We start from the raw sequence: 26852 nt of genomic DNA, 5'->3' as shown, positions 1-26852 counted from the left end.
ATTCCATGATTAATTAATTCCAATGATTAAAAAATAATCATTGTGAGTATTACTATTTCAATCTGTTGCTGAGGGATTGAGTACTAAAATTATTTTTATATTATGTTGAGATTGAGCAGCTGAGTTTAGTAATCTTATGCCTGGCCTTCAATTTTTAATCTTTGTCCCTCAGTTGATACATCAATGGTTTTTGGACAGGAAAGATATTCTCTACACTATCTTAAAGCACATTTTAATTTTTGGTAAGAAATTTTCTTAAACTCACTGCTATTTAAAAAGTTGATTCTGTTTATAAATGTAATTTCTGATATAGGAAGATCATTCAGCTTTATAGTTACTCTAGGACACAGGATTTAATTATGACTCTTGCAATACCTTGTGTCCCGATGTTGCAAGTTTTTGTTTTCTCAGAATTGTTCCTATGGCCAAAATTGCTGCCATTTCTTAATATACTAACTAACAGAGTTGTACTAAATTGCTGAGGCTGCCCTTGCCATTTTATATTAAAAACATTGTTTTAACAAAGTGCTGCTCAAAGATGAGTTATGTTAACCAAAATCTTCCTCATACTTAATCATTTTCTAAGATATAGTACAATATTGAATGAAGCACTTAAATTCATCAAGAAGCATGATTTCCACCAGTGTGTTAAAATTTGGGATTAGGCAATTTTGATAGACGGCTTACCAAAATCAGCTTGGCAGTCTATCTTCCTACTCACATTACCACACATAACCAATAATAAAAATAATAACATAAAATTTATTTATGTGCTAGATAATATTCTAAGCACTTCATATATATTAGTTATCTAATACAATAATCCCAAAATAGGTATTATTAAATTTTACATTTCAGACATGAGAATCAAGGGACTAAAAAAGTGATTTATCCAGCATCACCAGTCAGAAAGTGGCTATTCCTAAATTGCAGTGTCTAGACTAGTCTCTCTTTTTCTCTTACAAATAAAGCTATAGTTTTGTGAAATTAAGTAGAATTCAAAAAAATCAGGTGCAATTTTTGTTTGTATTATGAGATTTTTTAGGAGGATCAGCAAAGTTTTATATATATACATAATTTTTTTTTTGTACCAGAGATTGAGAGCCACATTCCCACCCCATTTTATTTTTTATTCCTGAAACAGGGTGTCACTAAGTTTCTGAGGCTGGCTTTAAACTCAATCCTCCTGCCTTGGCCTCCCAGGTCACTGGGATTACAGATGTGTGCCATCATGCCTAGCAAATGTCTTTAATTTTAAATAATTCTCAAATAAGTATGAATAATATAGTAAAACACTCATCAATCTTAACTACCTGAGTATCATATTGTAGCAAAGAATTTTGTTTAAATCTATTTGGTTTTACCACAGGTCAAGTTATTATAGATGAATTTTCCATAGGAAAATGTAGATAACATGGTTTGTGTTTATGGCAAGTGTTCATTTCCATCTCTAAGTTGCATTTAAAAAAATATTTGTTAGTGGCTTATTAATTCTTCTATTCCTTACATTTAATTAAATATTCATAAATATCTATACCTCACTTCATAGAAACTTTTAACATATGTCACTTTAATTATTAAATGATAAAAAATGCAGGGCCACCTTCAGCTCCTTAAGCAATCCTGTCCATGTATAAAGGAATGTAAAAACACATAAAATATCCACTCTTAAAATTCAAGAACTAAATATATTCAGTTTAGTAACTAATTCAGATACTAATATATTCACTGGATTGAAAGTATCATAATTTAGTAAAGAAGCAAAAGAATTAATATTGCTTATATATTTTCTTCTCACATTACCTTCTCTTGTTTTTTTCTAGTTTATGTTATGATAGCAATTTTCTGCATAGCATCAGCAATGAGTCTGTATAACTGTCTTGCTGCATTAATTCATAATATACCATGTGGACAATGCACGTATGTATCTCTCATGCCAAATGTTGTTATATTATTATTTGTAATTTAATTTTATACATAGAAAAGTAAGAGTGTTATTTTAAAACCTGTGTAGTCCAATGTGTTGGATCTATGCTGTTTATGTTTAAATTAAATTAAATTAAAGTTATAAATAAAAAAGTTATATTAATTAAATTTTAATGTTATATTTTTTAAAACTTAAGTTTTAGTTCCCCAGTCTCATACATTTCAAGGATTCAGTAGCCACATGTGGACAGTCACCACCACAGTAGCCACATCACCACAGAAAGTTCTTTTTCACTGACTATTATGTCTCATTTGTTTAAAGGCTTCTGAATTGTTATTTCAGTCACTTCTTGTGATTGGTTAATATTTGGTAACTTTTTATACCAAGTGAACATTGTACATCATTGGTAGCATAAACTAAAATATTTTAATCTGTGTTTTAGGATTACTTGTCATGGCAAAAGCATTGAAGTGAGACTTATTTTTCTCTCGGGACTATGCATAGCAGTAGCTGTTGTTTGGGCTGTGTTTCGAAATGAAGATAGGTATGAATACTCAATGTATTTGATTTTAGATTTAAGGATGGATTATTTTGTAACTTGCCATAATACTTATTCATTATGATTATTATAGAATTTGTTTTCTTTTACATTCACATGGTGAACCTAGGGGCACTTAACCACTGAGCCACATCCCCAGCCTTTTTTTTTTTATATTTTATTAGAGACAGGGTCTCGCTGATTGCTTGAGGGCCTTGCTAAGTTACTGAGGCTAGCTTTGAACTTGCAATCCTCCTGCCTCAGCCTCCTGAGCCAATGGGAACAAGCTACTTTTTAATGAGCAGATCTTATGCTAATGATTTGAGTTTATATAGAGAAGGAAATGTGAATTATGATCAAGTACCTGAACTTCAAATATGTATTTAATTGTGATATAGCTACACAATGGGGTATAATATAATTCTAAAGAATGAAGATCTCTATGAATTGATATACAGTGATTTCAAGATATATTTTTAAGAGAAAAGAGCAAAGTACAAAATAATATGTATGGTTTGGTACCTTTGATGTTAGATAACATGAATAGGATGTACAAGATACCTGTCCATTTGCAGAAAGAAGAGGATGTAGAAGACATCTGTCCTTTGCAGGAAGAAAATCCAGAAAAATATATATATACTTAGGTTAATTTAATGACATACTAAGAAAAGTAATGATGATCTAAAAGATTTAATGTTTTAAAATTCAGAAAACAATGTTCATACAAGTTTTAGGTAGCTTCATGTATGATTACCAATTGATAATTTTGTATGTCAATTTCTGATAAAGTTGCATAGCTCTCACTTCCTTTATGTTCAAGCTGTTTGAATGTATACTAACACTAGTGTCCTTAGTAAACAGCTATCTTTCTAGAAAGAAATGTATGTATAAGCTCAAAGATTTATATACATTCCCCTGAAGTAGCCTTTCAACTTTTTCTTAGTATAATGGTATTCTTTATTCTGCTAGAACAGTGAATTACTAAATGGAGAGGATAAGCGGGGTTTTTGTTACTGTCATACTAGGTGTTTAATAATCAAGCAGTCAAACCGTAGCTATTGAGTAATATTACTTTAGTGATCTATTTCTTTGAAAAGTTTTATCTAAACATAGCAGGATAAAACAATAAGGCAATATTTTTTGATTCTAGGTGGGCTTGGATTTTACAGGATATTTTGGGGATTGCTTTCTGTCTGAATTTAATTAAAACACTGAAGTTACCCAACTTCAAGGTAAAGTGTATTACTTTGCTAGTTAAAATATTTTTCCTTTTAAAAAAACAACTTTATTAAGATATTATTTTCAAACAGTAAATACACCCATCTTTAGTATACTGTTTGTTGAATTTTTTTTTTTAAAGAGAGAGTGAGAGAGGAGAGAGAGAGAGAGAGAGAGAGAGAGAGAGAGAGAGAGAGAGAATTTTTAATATTTATTCTTTAGTTCTCGGCAGACACAACATCTTTGTTGGTATGTGGTGCTGAGGATCGAACCCGGGCCGCACGCACGCCAGGCGAGCGCGCTACCGCTGAGCCACATCCCCAGCCCTGTTTGTTGAAATTTTACAAATGTATAACTTTATAATCACCATCCCACTAAAGTTATAGAACATTTCTCTTTTCTTTTCAAAAATCTCTATCATGCCCTTTTGAAATTAATCCTAATCCCCAGGAAAAGGCAACCACTGATTTGTTAGCTAAAATATTCATGGATCTAATGTGCTCAGTTCATAAAATCCTTATCAGACTAAATGTCACAGGGAAACATTTATTTGATTCAGTGATTTTTTTTAAAACAAATGGGATAAAGAAGAAAAGGATTCTAATGTGGATTGTAGAACAAAAGTACACATATTAGTAACTAAAATATACCTTTAAAAACAGCATTCAAAGGTGTTTCATGTGCTTATTTATATTTGCAAAATAATTTGATCTCTTAATGTAGACATGGGAAATTTGATCTTTAAATTTATTTCTTTCCTCAACAGTCATGTGTGATACTTCTAGGCCTTCTCCTCTTCTATGATGTATTTTTTGTTTTCATAACACCATTCATCACAAAGGTATGATCATTTTTTAATCCATAAAGAAGTGTGTTAAAACATGAGAATCTTAAATCTGCTTATAGATTATTGACTTTACAGATGTTTTCCACTGAGTTCCAGTTCTTTTTTAGAGAATTGTCACTGAAATACCCTCTTTTAATAGAGGGTATTTTAATACAGGGTATTAATTTTCAAACCTTTAATTCTTTATGTTAGATTTTTAAAAAGTCTTCTGATGTAATAATGAGAATGTTTATATTTTTTCTTTCTTTTGAAAGTAATTTTTCTTACATAAGTTAGTAAATATCTACTGTAGGGAGTATAGTCAATAAGGAGGGAGGGAAGAAGAGAGAGAAAGAGAGAGGGAGGGGAGAATGGATAAAGGAAAAAAAGGAGTGAGGGAAGGAAGGGAGAGAAGGAAGAAGGCAGTGGGGAAGTATGGAAAGAAATGTGTCATTGCTAGTTTAATTTCCCAAGTCCTAGCTCTAAGAAAGAGCAGTGCACTGGAAGTCTGAAAGCCTAGAGTTTAACTCTGTACTGTAACTTTGTAACCCTGGGTAAGTGACTTGGTCCTTTCTGCCTCCATTTCCTAATTCGTTATGTGAGGAAGTCTTGCTAGCTTTCCACCACACCATCTTTTGGTTGCAACTGAAAGAACCCAACCTAAGCCTAAAAAGGTCCCAGGTGTGTGTTTAGAAGCCAGGATAGTGTTGACTCCAGGAGAAAATAGACCCATTGCCACAAGCATCCTTTTAGCCTCTGTCCATTTGTCCATTCTCTTAGACTGGCTGCCATGACTGGGAGCTCATAGGTCATATATTCTTAGCTTTGCAATAGCTCCTCAATAAAATAAGAAGTATTGGGTATATATAGTTGTCCATTATTTTTCCAGTTTTTCTACTTTGACCCTTTTCCTGTCTCATGAATATGTTATTATTTATTATTTAGTTTTCTACAATTTCTCTGATTTTATTTTCTACATCATCTCTTCCTCCTTTGTCACTCTTACATATTTGAATTTGATGTGTACTTCTTTTCTTCCCCTCAGGTGGTGGTGGTTGGTTATTATTATTGTTCTCATTCACAATGCGGGGATGCAGCCCAGGTTGCACATACTAGGCAAGCACTCTACCATTGAGCTACACTCCCCAGCCCCTACTGGTTCTTAATCATTTTTTTTAATATTCTGCCATCTGTGAAATCACTATAAAAATCTGCACTTCTAATATTTGCTTTGATGGCATAAGGACAAATATGTGCCCTGTGGGAAGCTAAAACTTCAGCTAGGTTACAAATAATAGTTAACTGTCTTAAATTATCACTTCCCACACTGTTTTACTAGCACATTTCCATGCCTTATTGATGAGCCATTTGATTCATTGACTTCATTGAGCAGTAATAATCTAAAAAAAAAAAAGCATAGAACTGGTATTAAGGATGATATGTAAAATTGGTGATTTGTTGAAACACTTCTTCAGGTCTTTCTAAAGCTGTCCTGATTTGTGTAAATTTATTTGGTTAAAAAATGTTTTTATGGGATACTGCATCAGAAATATTATAATGAAATTGTAGCATTCTCTCTACAAAGTTATAGGACCCACAGTATATTACACAGTGGATATTGTTAGAAACTATTAAGTAAACTTTTTAAAAATAATTTTCCAATTTAACCTTAATATCACTTTATGAATGCCAAACATGTCTTCTAGCAAATGATTTTAGTTCCCTATGTATACAAGGTTTCAGAAATGTGAAGGTGTAGTATAATAATAAAGGTGTCTTTAAGCCTTCTCTCTTATGTGCTTAAGAAAATTTTCATGTTCTTTTTTCATCTCAGTTCCTACTGACTAGGAATGTGATTTCTAGCAATTTGATACAGTGGAAAAAAAGCTGAAGTGATCTTTGGAATTCACTATTGTAGATTTACATTGACTCTTCTCAGTCTGATTTTTTTTTTATTAAGGCTATAGACACGTAGTTCAAAATGAAAATCAGATAATTATTTGCTTATTTTTGTAGTATTCACTGTAAATTTGAAGGATTAAATATTCAGTATTCTAAACATGTTCTTTTTTTTTTTAAAGAGAGAGTGAGAGAGGAGAGAGAGAGAGAGAGAATTTTTAATATTTATTTTTTAGTTCTCGGCGGACACAACATCTTTGTTGGTATGTGGTGCTGAGGATCGAACCCGGGCCGCACGCATGCCAGGCGAGCGCGCTACCGCTTGAGCCACATCCCCAGCCCTCTAAACATGTTCTTGACCCATGTATTACTAGACTTATCTAGTGAGTTGGCAGGACAGCTGGCTGTAGGTGTATAGTCATAAGAGCCTGTCTTTTTGTAAAATTAATTTATTTTAATTAGGTATATATGATAGCAGAATGCATTTTGATTCATTGTACACATTTGCAACACAACTTTTCATTTCTCTGGTTGTACATGATATAGCATCACACCATATGTGCAGTCATACATGTATCTAGGGTAATGATGTTCGTCTCATTCCACTACCTCTCCTGTCCCCATGCCTCCTTCCCTCCCCTTTCTCCCCAAGAGCCTGTCTTACTTATTGTTTCTTCATCCACCAGCATATACCCTATAGTATCTCTCATATAGTATTTCCTCATATCTTTGAATGTATGGAGGATGTCCATGATGATCTTCAACTAAATGTCTTAAATAGCAACTAAATAGTGAACCAAAGTAAACCTAGCTAGGGATTTTATCTTTCTACTTGGTTCAGGTTATTAGTGAGGTCTTTGAAAATACTCCAGTGATTTCTCATTTGCACCCCACCCACATGGAAAATATTACAGTTAATCAATCACATTTTCCTAAAATTCAACATTTATCTTCCATCTACCAGTTTAGCTGATATATTTATCATACTGTGAAACAGAAAGTGAGAATTTTATGCATCTAACCTACTACAAAATGTTTCCCCTCTTCACAATAGACCTGACTATCAGAAGAAAACTTCTAAATGAACTCCTCACAGAGAACACATAAAAAGACTTTAGCCAGATACAGGGAGGGAAATTCATCTAAGGTAAATGTTTTGATTGGAACATAGCATGCAGCACTGAAATTGGACAGCATCAGGCTGGAGAAACTCCTCAGGTTCTGTGGGGTTGGGTCTTTTCACATTTGGCTTCATTGTTTTGTTGTTGTGAATAGTCAGAAGGTCAAATATCAATTTATTCAAATAAAGTGGTCTATGTTTGTTACAAAGCTAAAATTAAGAGATCTTAGTATGGCCCTCTTTACTGATATTGCTGAAAATGAGTAAGAACATAGTATATAATATAAATACTATGTATATAATGTAAATACATAGTATATAATATAAATACTAATCTTTTATATAATAAAAGATTAAAATACTTGAAATTTATAACCCATTACAAATGTTAGCTATTAATATGTCAGTGCAATCCAGAGCTCATGGTAGTTTTGAATAATCTGTGCCTGCCTTTTTTGTTGTTTTTGTTTCTCAAGTTTTTGGTAATTATTGAGTTTAATAAAGTATAATAGTGTGATTTTTGTTTGTGATTAGTTCAATTTTTGCTGTTTGCACACACAGACTGTTTTGAAAAAAGCAGTCTATAGCCCATTTTCAATTACTTTACTTTAAGCCATATACCATAATGTGTAAGTCATTCGTAAATAGTGACAAATTGTTCTTTTTAAACTTCTTTAATCTTCCTTCTCTTTAGAATGGTGAGAGTATCATGGTTGAACTTGCAGCTGGACCTTTTGGAAATACTGAAAAGGTAGATATGACAACTAAATAGAAATTCCTGTCCAGTGAATGTATGTGTATTCAGTTAACTTTTGCCTTCCTGTGTAATTCATTGGTCATGTAGTGCATGTTAAGGTATTATAAACTTATTTCTCACAAAATGTAGCCCTTTTCTTAGTTATTCTAGATTATTAAATACCTATTGACTTGGGTTTCATCCTAGAATGTTGGAAACTTTGAGGAAGCCACTGCTCAACCCTCAGCTCCCCATGAGAAAGTAAGGACTATATTTCAGATATGTTCATTGGACTTTAAATCATACCCTCTGAGACAAGACTTTTCTTTGGGGGAAAAAAATCCAGATTTGCCCAAAAAAAAAAATTATTTCAAATTCTGAGTCGTATTCTTGGTAAAAACAAAAAAAAAAAAGTTAGATGTGGGTATAGTGGACTAATATGCTTAATCCTACAAGTATTGGATTTAATTTTCCCAAAACTATAAGTTTATATTTTTCAATTTTTCTTTACATGTAGAGTTTGTTACACATATATGTATGCATACACACATACATATATATGCATATATCTACTCATACATATTATATATATATATATACGTATATATATATATATAAATATATACACATACACATATATGTGCTTGGTTTATGTCCTCTGATTTCATTTTTTTTTTCAATGTCAGTTTGAAAATGTTCTTCATTCTAATGTCTTTCCTTTCTGAAAGAAAGATTGGGAAGAGGTTTATTGGTGGTTTTCCTTCCTTTCTTTTTTCCTTCTTGTTTTCCCTTTCTCCCTCCCTTCCCTCCTTTCCTCCCTTCCTTCCTTTCTTCCTTCCTTCCTTCTTTCTTTTTTTTTTCAACAGTTACCAGTAGTCATCAAGATACCAAAGCTGATTTATTTCTCAATAATGCATGTGTGCCTTCTGCCTGTTTCATTATTGGGTTTTGGAGACATTATTGTACCAGGTAAGTGATTATAACAATTTTAGTAAAAAATACTGATGGTTAAAAAATCATCACATGTACAGTATCGGTTAAAAGTTACCTATTCCATATTAAGTATTTTTGGCTGTTACTGTAGCTACACTCAGTAACAAGGTAGGAAAAAAACATTTTGAGGGATATAAGATAAAGCCCAAATAGTAAAAATCAAGTAAGATCTTCCATGGCTCAAAAGTATCTTAAAGCAAGCAACTAGGATTAGTTTAACCTTCCCCAATAAAGTATATTTTGTGACCCTTTTTAGGAGTTGGATATAACAGTGCCAAACATTCACTTTCTATTACTTTTAGTTTTTAATAATAGTTATGTTTTGGGAAATAGTTTAATTATACTACACAAAGTCATGTTCGAGAGGAGAAACAATAGAACACCATTTTTTATGGCTTTCTAACATAAAAAGAAAGTTTTTAGGGAACTCACTCACTTTATCCTTACAGATATCGGAAATGTGCCTTATTGTCCTTATTGGATTACTTATTGAATTAACAATCCCAGACAAGTTATGATACAGTTTAGCTTTCTGTGCCAATAGCTGCTCTTGCAAATATGGTGAATGTCCCTAAAACTTGCTGGACTTATATAAGAACTATGAAAAGCAACAGTCCCACTAAGTAATACAGTACAAAAAAGGCAAAAATTCTCTGCCAAGGTACAGCAGTATTAGGACTGGAAGCAGAGTGGCCAATTCTCTGAAGGCTAAAACTACCAAGATTGTGATGAGGCATGAGTGTGTTGAGCCCATCTGTGGGTCTAAGAGAAAGCTGGCTATTAAGAGATTGTGAACTGGGAAAGGGCCAGTGATCCAGGTCTAAGATTCATCTCTTGTTTATTATGAATAAAGTCTTGAGATTATATTCATAAAAATATTATAGTTTAGAAGTAATTAATAGTATTTATCTATCAGTTGGAAGTTCATCCTTTTTTACTATTCTTCCAGTCTTCTTATGCACTAACTACCTGTGAATGAGTGAAAAATACTGGCTTTCTTTTGCAAAAGCCCTTCTATTTACCTGCTAAAACTATGCATATGTGTATGTATGGGTTGTGGGTACAGACAGGAGAGAAAAGCTAGCAATAATACCTTATGAGTTGACATGATGAAGTCCAGTATAGCAACTTAGTTCAGTGAGTTTTCATTCATATTATCCATAAGGAAGGGAATGCATTCTATTGAGTAACCTTATAGTTTCTTGAATATCTTTAAACTTGATATCTAAATATATCATTTTGACTTAGTGTCATACTAAGTGCTATAAGATTTTATGTATAAATTTTGGCATAGAATTGGTAAAAATATTATATAAATATCACATTCTTTCAGTAAATCTCAAATATCTCAAACAGAAATATGTCCCCAAGAGCAGAGTTATTGACAGTGATTCAATCTTAAGAGCTGAATTCTAATATAGGAGGAGGGTTGCGATTTTTTTTTTTAACACATAGAGATGTGTAAACAGCAAATGTAGTAAAAAATAGCAGAGAACTTGTTTTATTAGTTATGTGACAGACTAAAGCTAATTAATTCAAGCAACCAGTAAAGATAGTCCAGTTAGTCTATGGTTTTTAAGTGGTTGAATGTCATTCTGTTGTTTTATAAAGTATTTACTTAATGAATACAGTATGAGATTTCTTCTTTGGAGAGGTTCAATAAATTTCTTATAAGAAATGGGTTCGGAATAAATCATGTCTGCATATTTTCATGTTTACAAATGAAAGCTTGTATTTCATTGTTGAATTTTTCATATTAAAACTCCAAATCATTTTATGGTACCAGGAAGGAGACTTTTTTATTTTTATTTATATTTTATTTTTTTTTTATATTTATTTTTTAGTTTTCAGCGGACACAACATCTTTGTTTGTATGTGGTGCTGAGAATCGAACCCGGGTTGCACGAATGCTAGGCGCGCACGCTACCACTTGAGCCACATCCCCAGCCCTATTTTAATTTTTTTTAATTTTTTTTTTATTTTTGGTGGTTGTGCTGGGCACTGAACCAAGGGCCTTGTACATACTAGACAAGCATTCTACCAACTGAACTATATCTTTAGCCCAAGGAAACTTTTTTGATCCCAGTTAAATTGCCTTCCTTGATGCCTTTTAAGTATATTTTTAAACATACTTACATATATATTATTTAAATTGACAAAATGTGTATGTATTTATTGTGTTTATGTTTTGAAATACATATGCATTATGGAATGGCTTAATCAAGCTAATGAACATATACATTATTGCACATACTGGTTTTTTAAATTACTACTAGTTTTATTTTGTCTACTTTCTTTAATTCATACACCATCACATACTAATTTTTTTGTGATAAGAACACTTAAAGTCTACTCCTAGCAGTTTTCAAGAATATAACACAGGGCTAGTAACTGTCATTACCATGTTGTACAATAAACCTTAGCTTTATTCCTCCAATTTAAGTGAAATTTTTAACCTTTCAGCAATATCTCACCCCAGCCCCTGATAACTCCCATTTTACTCTCTACTTGTATGAATTCAAGATTTTGGTGGGGGGGGATTTTTTGTTTGGGGGAAATTTTAGAGGGGGGGTGTGAATACCAGGGATTGAATCTGGGGGCACTTAATCACTGAACCACATCCCTAGCCCTTTTTATTTTTTATTTTGAGACAGGGTTTTGCTAAGTTGTTTAGGGTCTCGCTAGATCTCTGAGTCTGGCTTTGAACTTGTGATCCTTCTGCCTCAGCTTCTTGAGCCACTGGGATTATAGGCATGTGCCACCACACCCAGCTAAACTCAACTATTTTAGATTCAACTTGCAAGTGAGATCATGCAGTATCTGTCCTGTGCCTGGCTTATTTTGCCTAACATAACATTTTCCAGTTTGATTTATGTTGTCACAAATGACAGAATTTATTTCTCTTTAAAGGATTTATAATATCTCATTTTTTTCTATATAGCACATTTTTTTATCTGTTCATTCATTAATGCACATTTAGATTGATTTTACATCTTGGGTATTGTAAATAATGCTGCAGTGAATATGGTAGTATACATGTCTCTTCACGTACTGATTTCACTTTCTTTATTATACACCCAGTAGTGGAATTGCTAAATCATATGATAGTTCTGTTTTCTATTATTTGAGGAACATCAAATAATCATTTTTTATAATGGCTATACTCATTTGTATTCCCTCCAATAGTGTGCAATTCCCTTTTCTCCACATCTTCTCCAACACTTATCTTTTCAGTTTTTTATGTAAGCCATTTTAACAGTTCTGCAGTAATATCTCATTGTGGTTTTGATTTGCATTTCTCTCATGATCTGTGATTTTGGACATTTTTTCATCTACCTGTTGGCCATGTATATCTTATTTTGAGAAATGTCTATTAAATCCTTTGTCCTTTGTTTTGTTTTTTGAGACAATCTCTCTATGTTTCTTAGGTTGGCTTCAAACTTCTGGGCTCAAGTGATCATACTGCTTTATACCCTCCCAAGTAGCTGGAACTATAGGCACATGCCACCACATCGGCTTCCTTTGTCCATTTTATTTTTTTTTTTAAATATTTCTTATTTTTTAGAGTTTGTTGGACACAGTACCTTTATTTTATTTATTTTTATATGGTGCTGAGGATCGAACCCAGGACCTCACACGTGTAAAGCCAGCACTCTACTGCTGAGCCACAACCCCAGCCCCTCCTTTGTCCATTTTAAAATTGGGTTATGTTTTCTGATCATTGAGTTTTGGGAGTACCACATGTATTTTGGATCAACCTCTTATCACATGTATGATTTTCAGTATTCCTATACCATAGGTTATATTTTCACTCTTGATCATTTCTGTGGCTATGCAGAAGCTTTTTCATTTTATGTAATCTCACTTGTCTATTCAATATACTTTGTAGTGAAACATTTAAAAAATTTTTTCCATAACATGAAAGAACAAGTAATAAAAATCATGTTTTTAACCACTGTTTAATGGTTTAGAGAATCTTTTTTTAACTTTTTTTTTTTAGTTATAGATGGACACAATATCTTTATTTTTTATTTTTATATGGTTCAGAGGATTGAACCCAGTGTCTCACGAATGGTAGGCAAGCACTTTACTTCTGAGCCACAACCCCAGTCCCTAGGGAATCTTTTTAAAATATAGCATTAAATTTTGGAAATCAGGGGGCTGGGGATGTGGCTCAAGCGGTAGCGCGCTCACCTGGCATGCGTGCGGGCCGGGTTAGATCCTCCGCACCACATATAAACAAAGATGTTGTATCCGCCGATAACTGAAAAATAAATATTAAAAAATTCTCAAAAAAAAATTTTTGGAAATCAGTATATCAAACTTTTCCAGAATTTGAGGTACGTTAATGATCTCGTAATGCAAAAAGGAAAGTGAAATATAGAACAATATATATTGTTCCCCTTAGTTAATAATTGAATTTGTATTACTGGTGTTGTTTTAAAGAAATAATGTGGAATTTTTATTTTTGTTTTTTAGGCCTGTTGGTTGCATACTGTAGAAGATTTGATATTCAGACTGGTTCTTCTTCTATATACTATATTTCTTCTATAATTGGTAAATTTTGCTTCTTCTTTTTTATATATATATTGAATTGGGATGCCTGAAGAAAAGACAAAGATCTAAAACTTAGGAGTCCCAAATTCTAATTATTTGCTATAAATTATTAATATATATTTTTCTATCAAAAGGGGTAATTATACTTTACAATTTATATCACAAGGTTTTGGTGGCTTAAAAAGAAAACTAGATGTATAATGCTTATTAAAATACCTGGCACACAAATAGTCAGTAAATTGATTATTACTAGATTTTTTTAAAAAGGTATGCAAAGTTTGTATTTTAATTTATTACACAATAGTATCTCACCTGGAACAGCAAAGGTAATTGTCACTTAAACCTCTACTTTTATTAATGAGAACAGAGTTAATAAAAGAAAGTAAGCCAAAATATACCCTACTATTTCTTAACATATCAAATGAATATCTTAAAGTTCACACACCAAAGCGCTTTATGCTTAAGTAAATGACATGCACCAGAGCCAGTTAGATGCTGTTCTAGCAAAGTTTTCAAGTCTACAGTGGAATTAAATCCAGTAAACTAAAAATGTATATTAATATAGTGGGCTGGGGCTGTAGCTCAGTGATAGAGCACTTGCCTCACATGTGAGAGGTACTGGGTTCGATCCTCAGCACCACATTAAAAATAAATAAATGAATAATAAAGATTCTACTCTCCCCTCCAAAATACTTTATCATTTATTTTTTTAAAAATATATATTAGTACTAGACAAGGATGTTGCTAAGAATTAGTATCCTGACAAGAAAGAACACCTAAGTTAGAGATAAAGAAAAGAATATACAGGAATAAGAAAGCTGGTCTGCAGTCATTAATTATGGTACTCTTTTTTTTTTTTTTTTTTTAAAGAGAGAGAGAGAGCGAGAGAGAATTACAATATTTATTCTTTAGTTTTTGGCGGACACAACGTCTTTGTTTTGTATGTGGTGCTGAGGATCGAACCCGGGCCGCACGCATGCCAGGCGAGCGCTACCGTTTGAGCCACATCCCCAGCCCCTAATTATGGTATCTTAAAGACATTAATGGGTTAGATTTCAGTACTAATGACCATGACAGGCTAAAGAACACATTGAGGGGGCTGGGGATGTGGCTCAAGTGGTAGCACGCTTGCCTGGCATGCTCACAGCCCGGGTTCGATCCTCAGCACCACATACAAACAAAGATGTTGTGTCCGCCAAATACTAAAAAATAAATATTAAAATTCTCTCTCTCTCTCCCTCTCTCTCACTCTTTAAAAAAAAAAAAAGAACACATTGAGACAGATTATAGGAGACTTTATCAATTCTTTTTTTTTTAATTATTTTTTAGTTGTAATTGGACGCAATACCTTTATTTTATTTATTTTTATGTGGTGCTGAGGATCAAACCCAGGACCTCGCATGTGCTAGGCAAGCACTCTACCCCTGGAGCCCGGCCCCGAGGCTTTATCACTTCTGCCATAAATCTGAGCAACCTGCACCACTTCCCTTATCCTCCATTTCCTCATTTTTAAAATGAGTAACTAAACTGTCTGCAAAGGTCCTTCCAGCTCTAATAGTCCGAGAACTTATGTTCATAAGGAAACCATGAATCGTTATGAAAATTTCACATAATGTTTGGTGTGTGCTTATTAAAGAAGCCTAGGAAATATGTATTTAGTATTAGGAAAATTTTTTTCAAAGCAACCCTTGCTTCCTATAGGTACAGATTGAGTTATTTAAAATGTAAACAACTCAACATTCTTAATAACGAGAAACAATTGGTACTTTTTCTTAAGTTATTATATTCTTCCAATTTTAAATTTTTCAAAAGTTCTATAGACTGTCTCTGCTCATTACTATCTAGGAAAACAGTGAAATTATGATAGGAAGTCATTACAAAAGTGTTCTCAAAAATATTTGAAGAACTATAATGGAGGAAATCTACCTTTGGTAGCATGTAGAAATAACTAATGCTTGATATTCTTCTTGCAGCCTATGCTGTTGGTATGATACTTACATTTGTTGTTCTGACACTGATGAAAAGGGGGCAACCTGCTCTTCTCTATTTAGTACCTTGCACACTTATTACTGCCTCAATTGTTGCTTGGAGACGTAAGGAAATGAAAAAATTCTGGAATGGTAGCAGCTACCAGGTATGTGCTTATACTTAATAATTCTCTGAGTTTGGCTGGAAGAATATATATGTCTACCTGCTGCAACATCAGTTCTTACCTTTCATTGCAATCTAATGCCAAAAACCTGGTGGGTGACTCAAGACAAAATTACCATCAAACCGTGGGAGGCATCAAAGAAAACAAGATGGCCAGTGATGAAAATAACAAGAAACATACATAATTCTATAAGATAGTAGATGTTGCTCTCACTAACAGCCCCAAGTTCAAATTCTAAATTGAACAAAGATTTTGTGTCAACCCTAATCAAAATATCCCCATATTGTCTTCCTTGTCTTATTTTACCTCATAGTTAATCAGTAGTGCCCCTAATGGCAGAAACTTCTTGGTCACAGTTCTTAAGTGTTTTCCTCTCCCTCTCTATTCTCACTCATTCACTGTGAATGCCAATGACATTGTCACATTTCTGTCTGCATCCAGGTCTGTCTCCTGCCCATCAGACCCATTTATTCAACTGACTGTTCTTTCTTTCTTTCTTTCTGGTGAGTCTATAAGTACTCTGAAATGTCCAACACTGAATTCACCTCCAGCACTTAACATGTTCAATATTGAATTCATCATCTTCTTCCCCAAATCTGTTCTGTCGTCCATTCTTTCAACTCTACTTCCTATGCCTCTCCTCATACTGAATCTATCACCAGACACCAATAATTTTGCCTCCAAATTTCTCTTGACATTGTTGACTTTACTTTAATGTGGGTTACAAGACTCTACAGACTCTCACCCTTGCTTCCTTCTCCAGATGTCACCTCCTGTAGCTCCCCTAACCTCCCTCAACATTATAGCCATCCTGAACTTCAGTTTCTAGCATGTGCCATATTCTCTCCCCTCCAAGCCATTGAAGATTTGGTTCCTTCAAGTTGAACACATGACTCAGCCTTAAAGTTTCAACATAAATTTAACATTCTTTAGAAAACTTTCCCCAAATTGCCTGTGCCCCTGTCCTGAATTCACAAGCACTAGATGTCCCATTTCTAGATTCCATGGCACCTACCATTACCAATAAATTTATCACATTTTATTGTTAGTGACTACTGCATTCCCTACTAGACTTTGATTTTCTTCCTTTCTTTCTTTTTTTTTTTTTCTTTTTGGTACCAGGGATTGAATCCAGGGGTGCTTAACCACTGAGCGACATCCTCGCCCTTTGTATTTTTTTTTATTTTGAGAGAGTCTCACTAAGTTGCTGAGGCTGGTTTTTGAATTTATGATCCTCCTACCTTAGCCTCCAGAGCTGCTGGGGTTACAAGCATGTGCCACCATGTCAGGCAAGATTTTGATTTTCAAGGAGCCATGAGAATAGGCTTTTTATAACTTATTCCTATCTCATAGATATGCTCAATAAACATTTATTAAATAAAGAAATATAAAACTACTTATAGTATTCTATAGCTAGGCTGGATGCAGTAACACCTATAATTCCAGAGACTCAGGAGGCTGAGGCAGGAAGATTGCAAGATTGAGGCCAGCCTGAGCAACTTAGGGAGACTCTGTCTTAAAGTAAAAAATAGAAAGAGTTGGCGATTGTAGCTGAGTAGTAAAGTGCCCTGGCTTCAATCCCAGACACTGCTAATGATTTTTCTGTCAATACCAATGATTCTTTTTTACCAGGGAAAAGGAAAAAAAAAGAGCAGGGTATTCTCATGCACACCAGCAGTTCCAGCTACTCAAGAGGCTGAAGCAGGAAGATCACTTGAGCCCAGTTCAAGGCCAGCCTGGGCAACACAGTGAGATCCTGTCATAAATAAATAAATAAACAAATAAATAAATAAATAAAGGCTAAGAGGTTCTTTGGGGGGATGTGGCATTCAAAGATTAGTAGTAGAATATGTATTGCAGGATATACTTTTATTTTTTCTTTTTAAATCTTTAAAAATAAAAAATCTGTTCTTGCTTAGTATGTGTGAGTTACTGGATTTAATCCTTAGCACACACTCAAAAAAAAAACTGTGTGGGTGTCATCTTCATGGAAAAATTAAAAGTTATTTTACTAGCTTAGTCAAGAACCTTGTGGCCATAAACATATTCTAAGTAGTTTAATATAAATTGAGACAACAGCACTGTGAGGTAAGCAGCACAGGTATTATTTATCCAAATCTCAAAAGAAATTACAAGATTTAACCAGAAGAATTCTAAACCAGTGCTTTTTCCGATTATAATAGCCTGTGTTAACTATCTCTTGTTAAATAACAGTACAAATGACACTATAGACCAACCACAAGATGGACATGAACTTTGAACTGTTTATTGATAGAATTTCAGCCACTCAGAATTTCTCTCATTTTGTTCATGAGACCACTGATACACAGGCATAAGGATGGATGGAGGAGGGAAGTTTGCTGTGATAGGGCAAAGCAGAGGTAACTGCTCCACTAAGTGCCTTCACTAAGGGTTCAGTGCGATGGTCCTGACCTCAGTAGATAAGAGTTTCTCAACACTTCTTAATTTCAATGCAAACAGACTTTACTGGACTATCAGGAACGTCCCTAAAGAAAAAACCTTAAACATAACATTGTGGTGTCAAGGTTTTGTTCTAGGAATTTTAAAGAAAGGCCAATCTTGACCCATTTAACCTGAAATGAATGCTCTATCAATGTTATTTAGGCATATCTGCATGTTAGAATATTTTTTTATGTGAAAAACCTTAGGACTGTTAACTATGAATGGCTCATGTCAGTCTCAAAATTCATTTCTCATTTTAAACGAAGTTTACTTCATAAGGAGTTGGGACAACACATCCAGTATTGTCAGGACAGGGGCACAGGCAATTTGGGGAAAGTTTTCTAAAGAATGTTAAATTTATGTTGAAACTTTAAGGCTGAGTCATGTGTTCAACTTGAAGGAACCAAATCTTCAATGGCTTGGAGGGGAGAGAATATGGCACATGCTAGAAACTGAAGTTCAGGATGGCTATAATGTTGAGGGAGGTTAGGGGAGCTACAGGAGGTGACATCTGGAGAAGGAAGCAAGGGTGAGAGTCTGTAGAGTCTTGTAACCCACATTAAAGTAAAGTCAACAATGTCAAGAGAAATTTGGAGGCAAAATTATTGGTGTCTGGTGATAGATTCAGTATGAGGAGAGGCATAGGAAGTAGAGTTGAAAGAATGGACGACAGAACAGATTTGGGGAAGAAGATGATGAATTCAATATTGAACATGTTAAGTGCTGGAGGTGAATTCAGTGTTGGACATTTCAGAGTACTTATAGACTCACCAGAAAGAAAGAAAGAAAGAAAGAACAGTCAGTTGAATAAATGGGTCTGATGGGCAGGAGACAGACCTGGATGCAGACAGAAATGTGACAATGTCATTGGCATTCACAGAGAGTGAATGAGAATAGAGAGGGAGAGGAAAACAGGACAGTCAGCCTTTTCTGTGAATTTCTCACATCAGAAGAAGTAATGTTTCTATAGGGTTATCATTAAAATAATGCTGATTTGGAAATATTAACTATTTTTTTCTACAGCCCAAAGCTAGTTATACTATATTTCTTTTGACCCTTTTCTGAAGTGGTTCAAGAACTACAGGACTCAGTTCTATTGGTTCCATTTTACTCAAAGCCTTAGTTCTAATTAAGGTAAATAAATGTATTTTTCTCTAAAGAGAAAAATCAAGCAGAGTCATAATTATTTTGATATATGTAGAACAATTAAGAGGAACCATCTTAGGGGATTTTTGTTTCTTTATTTCTAATATTAAATCAGTGAAGTTAGATTTATATAACTTCCGGTGGGCTATTCTACTCTGGGTAGATAGTAAGTTTTCAGTTTATTGATGTCTAAGAAATAGTGAGTTTGTCTCTGTTAAATGTCATTAGTACTTTACTTATTTTTAGAAGTCACAAGCTGTAACTGAAAAGTCAGAGTACAGAGATACTTAGAATGACTCTGCTTGAGGATCAACAACTCCAGTTACCTACTTCAGTGAGTTTTGTTAGACTGTTTCTGGAGATTGGTTCAATTCTAAGTAAGTAGAGCTATCAGAAAGTGCCAGGTTAACTGACACAATTTCAAGGGACACTTTCCAAACTACAAATTGCCTATTTATAAATATTATGAAAATTTATACCATTTTTGCCAGTTAACTTTATTATCTATGTTGATGTGTTACTAAAAGCTTACTTTAAGTTTGCTATTTGTTTCTACACTGGTTTTATTGGAAATTCAATAAAGAAAGGTGAATAGGGGATAGATATGCTTACTTCTCAAGAAATTGACTTTGAAAAGTGTTTTACTTCATGTTTCTATATTTAGTGGTAAGATTTTAATGCTGGTGAGGTACCTGGGGATTAGGAAGAAGAGACATTTTATAACATAGAATATGGAAGCCCTTATTTCTTTAGGGATGGTTGTGAGAGTAAGCAGGTCTTGTGGAAGAAAGACTTTTACCACCATTCATACTTTCAGTGCTGCTTCAGTTTTCTCTCCCAAGGGATATATATATATAAATATATCTCACATGTTTCTCCTTTCCTTTCTTCATTTAAATTGTGACTAAAATGAACTGTTCATGGGCTTGGGTCAAAGCTTGCATAGCATGTGTGAGGCACTGGATTCAGCTCTCAGCAGTGCATATAAATAAATAAAATAAAGGTCTATTGACAATGAAAAGAATTTAAAAAATATTAACTATTTAGCAGTTTCATCTTATATTTCAAATAGTGAAGTGCTTAATACGTGTTACCTGTCTTAATTTGGCTTTTATTTATTTATTTTTAAACACCACAAACCTGGAAATATGTAAGAGAATAAATAACTCTGAACTACGGTATTATAATTCCAAACTTTTTATTGTATTTAATTTTTTGTTTGTTTGTTTTTGTGATACTGGGAATGGGAAACAGGACTTCATGCATAATGGGCAAGTGCTTTCCTACTGAGCTACATCCCAATTTCTTTATTCCCCCTTCTTCCCTATAATTCCTGTGTACATGTAACTAAATTAATCTGGAGGTGCGGGGGGCATCTTTGGCAAATAAGGACCACAGAACTGACTGGGGACTTGATATGACCCAGAGAATTGACAGGTCTGGGCTTTTTAAGTTTTCTCCATTGGTTGAGACATTGTCACTGAAAGCCTCAGCTCATGTTGTATTCTGTTTATTTGGCAAATCCAAAACCCCCATTTAGAAAACCCCCATTTCTTACTTTTCAAAAAAAAACTTAGTGTTCTAAAGCTTTTAGAACCAGTTTACAAAAATAGTGTATCACATTACTAAAATTTAATCATTAGCCTAAAAGTCTTCGAGGATCTTCACGAAAAACAAAGATTTTTTTTTTTTTTTAATGTTGATGTGGTGGGGGATCAAATCCAGGCCCTTATGCATACTAGGAAAATGCTCTACTATTGAGTTTCATCTCCAGCCCAAAGACAATAAATACTTTTTTTCTATTTTTAAGTAGTTTTATCTTAAGAACAGGGTAAAAATTGCTGAAAATGTTAAGCAATTTCTTCTCCTTTATTCCCAAATATAAAACGATTTTTATGGGAATATGGGCAGAGCTGAAAAGACCAACTGAGAAAAGCTTAAAGGTAATACTTTTAAAATAGTCTATATAGCAAACATAGTCTTGGTTTTGTTTGCAAGTATCATTTGACCTTTAAGTGCCTGCAAGTTTGTTTTTTAGTAGAAATTTTTGTTATATAATGTTTCAAAAATTCCATGTATCATTCTTAAATTATCTTAAGATCAGTTCAAGGTGTCAATAAGATTACACTGTCCCAGAGCCAGTAGGTATTCTCACAGTGACATCTGGATCTAGTTTTAGATTTTCCACTTATATGGGTAGATAAAGTGGAATTATGTCCTAGAATAAGCATCAGAAATATCTTCCTTTTGTGGTGGAATTTTCATTGCCATGAAGGGCAGTATTCACGTTGCAAAATGAAAGTAATAGAAGGTCCAAAGAAAACAGTTATCAAATTGGCACTGAGTCACATGTTTAGGCTTCCTGAAAAATTTGTTATTACCCTAACCATCTCCTTATGAGCATGGATATTGAACCAGAACAGTATTACAAAAGGAATGTTAGTTCCATGGAGCCCTCTGTATATTCCCACTGTGTCTTTTATAGAAACTAGGAATCCTTTTGTTGAATTATTGAATATAGGAGGCAAGTTAAAAGTTTTCATTTTCTGACAGCTTTTATTTATTCATGCCTAGATGATGGACCATCTGGACTGTTCAACAAATGAAGAAAACTCAGCAACTACTGATGAACAGATTGCCCAACAATAATATTATATGGACCTGCAATAATGTTATTGATTTTCTACAAATAAGAGTTTGACTTTTTAATTCAATTCCTGAATTGACAATCCAAAAGCATTTTCAATGATGTGTTTGCAAATATATATTTTTATGAGCTGATACAATTATTTCATAGATAATTAAAATGCATTTACTTTTAATTATGTTAAAGTTGTGCCTTCGAATTAAATAAAAGTATATGGTCTGTGTAATTTCTAAGATGTATTGTATACAGTATATTTTTCTAAAAAAAATCTTGATTAATCCCTGTATTTTCCTTACTGAAATGTATTTCTTTCAACTCTAATGATAGATCAAAGTGTAACTATCAAAGCAAGATTTTTTGTTAAAGGATTAGACATATTTTATCTCCTGTATAAAATAAAGTATTTAAGACCATGCAAGAAGGCAAATAACAGTGAAAATTTGGACCTCATATCATACCAAGTTTAGAAATATATTATTTGGGAATAAATATAAACATTTTTATACTTTTTTAAAAAATTACAACCCTTTTTTTTAAACTTGAGAAACTAAATTACTTCAGACTGCAATGTGTGTTAGAATATTTTTCCAGATATAGAGAAACAGAAGTTATTTAAAGGACACAAAAACTGAAGTCTAGTTTGTAGTAGTACACCATTATTTGAAGATGTAGTTGGTATTTCTGATCTTTGAAATTTGGTTTTGCTGCTGTTAAGGTTTGATCATTAAAAAAAAAATTCTGATCCAATTATATATTAATATATGTGGCTCAGTATGTGTAACATCCTTTCCCTTCCCTGTTACCTTTTTTCTAATTTTCACTTTTCCCCATAAATAACAACTATTAACCTTGGAAGCATACAAGTACAAGTGTACTTTTGTATCTCAGTTTTTCCACCTACAAAATGAGTGGGTTGAACTAGTTATTCACTCTGTAACTTCCAACTTGGAAAAATCTTTTTTCTCATTCTTTGTAAAATCTCAGGTGGGGCTTTGAACATTTTCCTGGAAAATGCACATTGTTTTTCCATTTTCTTTTATTTTCTCTAAGAAATTTCTAAATGACAAGTGATTGCAAAAGCAACAGGATTTTGCATTTCTGTGAAATAATACACAAAATATGTGAACAGAAGCCAGGCATGATGGCACACACCTGTAGTCCTAGATGCTCAGGAGACTGGGGAAAGAGGAGTATTTGAGACCAGCCTGGACAGCATAGCAAAATCCTTTCACATTAAAAAAAAAAGTGAAGAAATCTATTCTCTCATTCTAAGACCAATTTAACTTATTAAAAGATAAAATTAATGTCTTTCAAAATGGATCAGACCTTTGATGTTTGCGTTAAATTTAGCATTAGATGCTTTTATTTGTTAACTTTTGCTTAGTAAATTGAAAATAGAGAAACTCCATTTATAGTCAACTCTTCTTTCTACTTAATACAGTTATGAGTCCTCTTATTATGACAATTTATAAGTAAGAATTGATCTTAATTTTGCCTTTGTTTTATATCAAGTTTGGATTTTTTCAAAGGAATCTAATTTATTTGGCACATTTGATAAAGAGAAGAACAAATTAAGTGGCATTTTAAAACTCCCATTGTATTTTCATTTATAATGTCAATAAAATATTTACCAAAATACAGCTTTTTAAGCAAAATTATCCAAACTTTATGATATTCAAAAGCCTCAACTATATACTATGAAAAAAAATGCTTTTTAAAAAAAACTACATTGAGGTAAGACAATTGCTTGAAATAATTTGATTTCATTAACTAGTAACTAATATTTTAATTTCTTAATCTAATTTTACTCCAGGAAAACATTAACTGAAATATAAAATCTGACTTATTCGGGCTGGGGATGTGGCTCAGCGGTAGCGCGCTCGCCTGGCATGCGTGCGGCCCGGGTTCGATCCTCAGCACCACATACCAACAAAGATGTTGTGTCTGCCGAGAACTAAAACATAAATATTAAAAATTCTCTCTCTCTCTCTCCTCTCTCACTCTCTCTTTAAAAAAAAAAAAAAAAAAAAAAATCTGACTTATTGGATACAAAACTTACGTAATCATTATTTATTAAGGAAGTAAAATCTTGTTCTAGTTACCTATTAAAAGCTTATTTATTTTTTCGGTAATGCACATATTAACTTAAAAAATAAAAGCTTTTTAAACAACAACAAAAAAGCTTATTTATGGGCCTGGTAGAGCACTGGCCTAACATATACAAAGCCCTGGGTTGGACCTCCAGTACTACAACCAAAAGGAAGAAGTCTTACTAAATAGAAATAAGGAAAAAGTCAGTGCAGATGCCTGTAATCCCAGCTGTTCAAGAGGATGAGGCAGGAGGATTGCAGTTTTGAAGCCAACCTGGGCAACTTAATAAGACCCTTTCTCAAAATAAAAAATTAAAAGGGCTGGGGATGTAAAGGTAGAGGACCCCTGGGTTCAGTTTCCACTAACACAAAGAAAAGAGAAAAGTAAAATTTTTGGAGTCTCTCCACCCTCAATGTCAACTTTTTATTGAACTTAAACTGTCTCCCTGGCAAACTAGTTCAAAATAGTTATTTAGACAACATATAGGAATATTTTATTTTGGGAATCAAAATGAACAAAGCATAGGGAAGATGAAAATTTGTCTTTAAAAAGTTCTATCATTTCTTCTTGTGTTCTCCTACCACCAATAACTTTTAAGAGGAAGAGATGCTGGGTTTTTCCAAACGTGTCTAAACAACAAGATATGTTATACTTATTAATGTTTACTGTAAAAAATTTTACTGCTAGAAAGTCCCTATGAACATTTTTGTGACTTATCAAATGGAACTCAAGTTATCTCAGATTGTGAGACGGATTATTTTTCTATCAGTTTAAGTCAGCAAAAATAAATAGGCTTATGAGGAAAGACCTTGTTGGTATCCTAATATATTTTATTTCCTTCTAGCTTGTAGATTTTTTTTTACATCAACAATTCCTTGTAAGAGACTGCGGTTTATTACCCTTTTGATAGAATTTGGGCCCCTTTTCTATTGTCATTTGTATATTTGAGTTACATGTCTATAGAGATTTTGGTGAATGATACATTTATAATAAATATAAAGGAATTTTCCAATTTTCTTCATTCTTTCAATTTCTGCATTAAATATAACCGAAAAATATTTTTATATTTAACTAAAAAATATTTGAACTAATTTATTAAGTTTGGCCTCCAATTTTAGCCTGATAGTCAAATGAAATTTCAGAAACATAAGAATTATATTTCAGACTAGTGGGAGGTACTGGTTTAAAGAGGCTTTATAGTTTTCCATTGGTAAGATTAAAAGTTGAATTTATTCAAGATGATGATAAATGATCAATTTTACAGTTCAAAAAATTCATTTTCAGTGCCCTGTTTACCTTAGAAGATAATTCTAAAGGGGGTTATATGAGGGTAATGCAAATAAAATGCTGACTATAAATCACTTTATGCTTCCTGGAAGAAAAATACTCTGTGAATTTCAAAAGATCTGAGTCAAATTATTCAACCTTTGAAATATGAGTATTGTGTTTGATCACTGAATTTTTAAGGTAAAAAAAATTGACAGTAATATATAGGCCTTAATATAGCAAAGACTGGAAATATAAATTAACATGTTTAGTGTTTCTATACTAAGGACAGCCTTTATATATGAAAATGTTCATTGGGGGGTAAATTATTTTAGTTGTACCTTAGTGGCAAATAAGGTACAACTAAAATAAAGCAGAATATTTAATGTCATCATGTGGTACTTTGATTAAACAAAAAGTATTGTAAACAGCTTTTCTATTCCTTTGAAATATACTTATTTTTAAAATATCTATAGTTCATCCACTTACATTGCAATATTTCCCAGTAAGGCAGACAAGTCAATGTAAATTAGTTGGCTTTTGCCTATTGTTTAACCTTCTGTTGTATTTTGCTGAAATGAGAACCTTATGAAAAAGTAATGTGGTTTGCTATTATATACTTTATTTGCTAGTATATACTTTATTAAGCACTCAAATTTTTTTTACACTTTGATATGTAAGTGTCAATACTTTTATAACACTACTAGGCTTTATTTTCTAATGGAACATGATTTCAAGTTTAAGATTTTTTGAAGTGTTAATTTACCAGTACCTTAAAATTATTCATCATGTGCCAATACTGACAAGAAAAACATTTTTAATGTATGGAATTCACTATAGTATTTAATAAATTCTATTTTAAAATAAAAACTGAATTTGTTTTATTTTATGTAGTGAAAAATAATTGAAAATGAACCAAAAGTTTACTAGATAGTGTTTACATATAACAACTCTTACAAAATAGTGTGTTTACTTAGGTCTAACAAACTACCCTTAAAATCCACAATCTGAGGGTGGTGGGAATTTATATTGTTACATACTAGCACTTAATAAATATTTACTAATATATGTATAGACTTTTTTCTTTTTTAAAGGAAGTATTAATCAATTATGAGGAATATTCCTGGTGTTTGCAGCTTTGCAAATGTGTTTCCACAAATTACCAAATTCCTTATTGCGATTGTATTGCCTTTTTTTTTTTTAAACTTGGTATCAAATCCAGGGCCTCACCCATGCCAGGCAAGCATTCTACCTACCACTGAGCTATATTCCT

At 32.9% G+C, this 26852-nt stretch overlaps 1 protein-coding gene across 2 annotated transcripts in view; it reads left to right on the top strand.

Annotated features, from left to right (window-relative positions):
* Sppl2a (signal peptide peptidase like 2A) overlaps positions 1–25676 on the top strand; it is a 48418-nt gene extending 22742 nt beyond the window's left edge. Inside the window, exons 7-16 of one of the 2 annotated variants that reach the window (XM_077799655.1) lie at positions 1824–1920; positions 2370–2471; positions 3616–3697; positions 4450–4524; positions 8223–8279; positions 8472–8525; positions 9131–9233; positions 13737–13814; positions 15788–15948; positions 22150–25676. In XM_077799655.1, the coding sequence (XP_077655781.1) occupies positions 1824–1920; positions 2370–2471; positions 3616–3697; positions 4450–4524; positions 8223–8279; positions 8472–8525; positions 9131–9233; positions 13737–13814; positions 15788–15948; positions 22150–22224 (884 nt within the window). In that variant the 3' untranslated portion in view covers positions 22225–25676. The remainder of the gene's footprint in view (positions 1–1823; positions 1921–2369; positions 2472–3615; positions 3698–4449; positions 4525–8222; positions 8280–8471; positions 8526–9130; positions 9234–13736; positions 13815–15787; positions 15949–22149) is intronic. The other variant, XM_026391963.2, reaches the window with a different exon arrangement.
* Positions 25677–26852: the final 1176 nt, after the last annotated feature.

Source organism: Urocitellus parryii, chromosome 6 (genome assembly GCF_045843805.1).
Source record: "Urocitellus parryii isolate mUroPar1 chromosome 6, mUroPar1.hap1, whole genome shotgun sequence".
In the NCBI taxonomy this organism is placed as follows: domain Eukaryota; kingdom Metazoa; phylum Chordata; class Mammalia; order Rodentia; family Sciuridae; genus Urocitellus; species Urocitellus parryii.
Note: the sequence above shows the minus strand (reverse complement) of the source record. Positions and strands in the feature narration are given on the sequence as shown.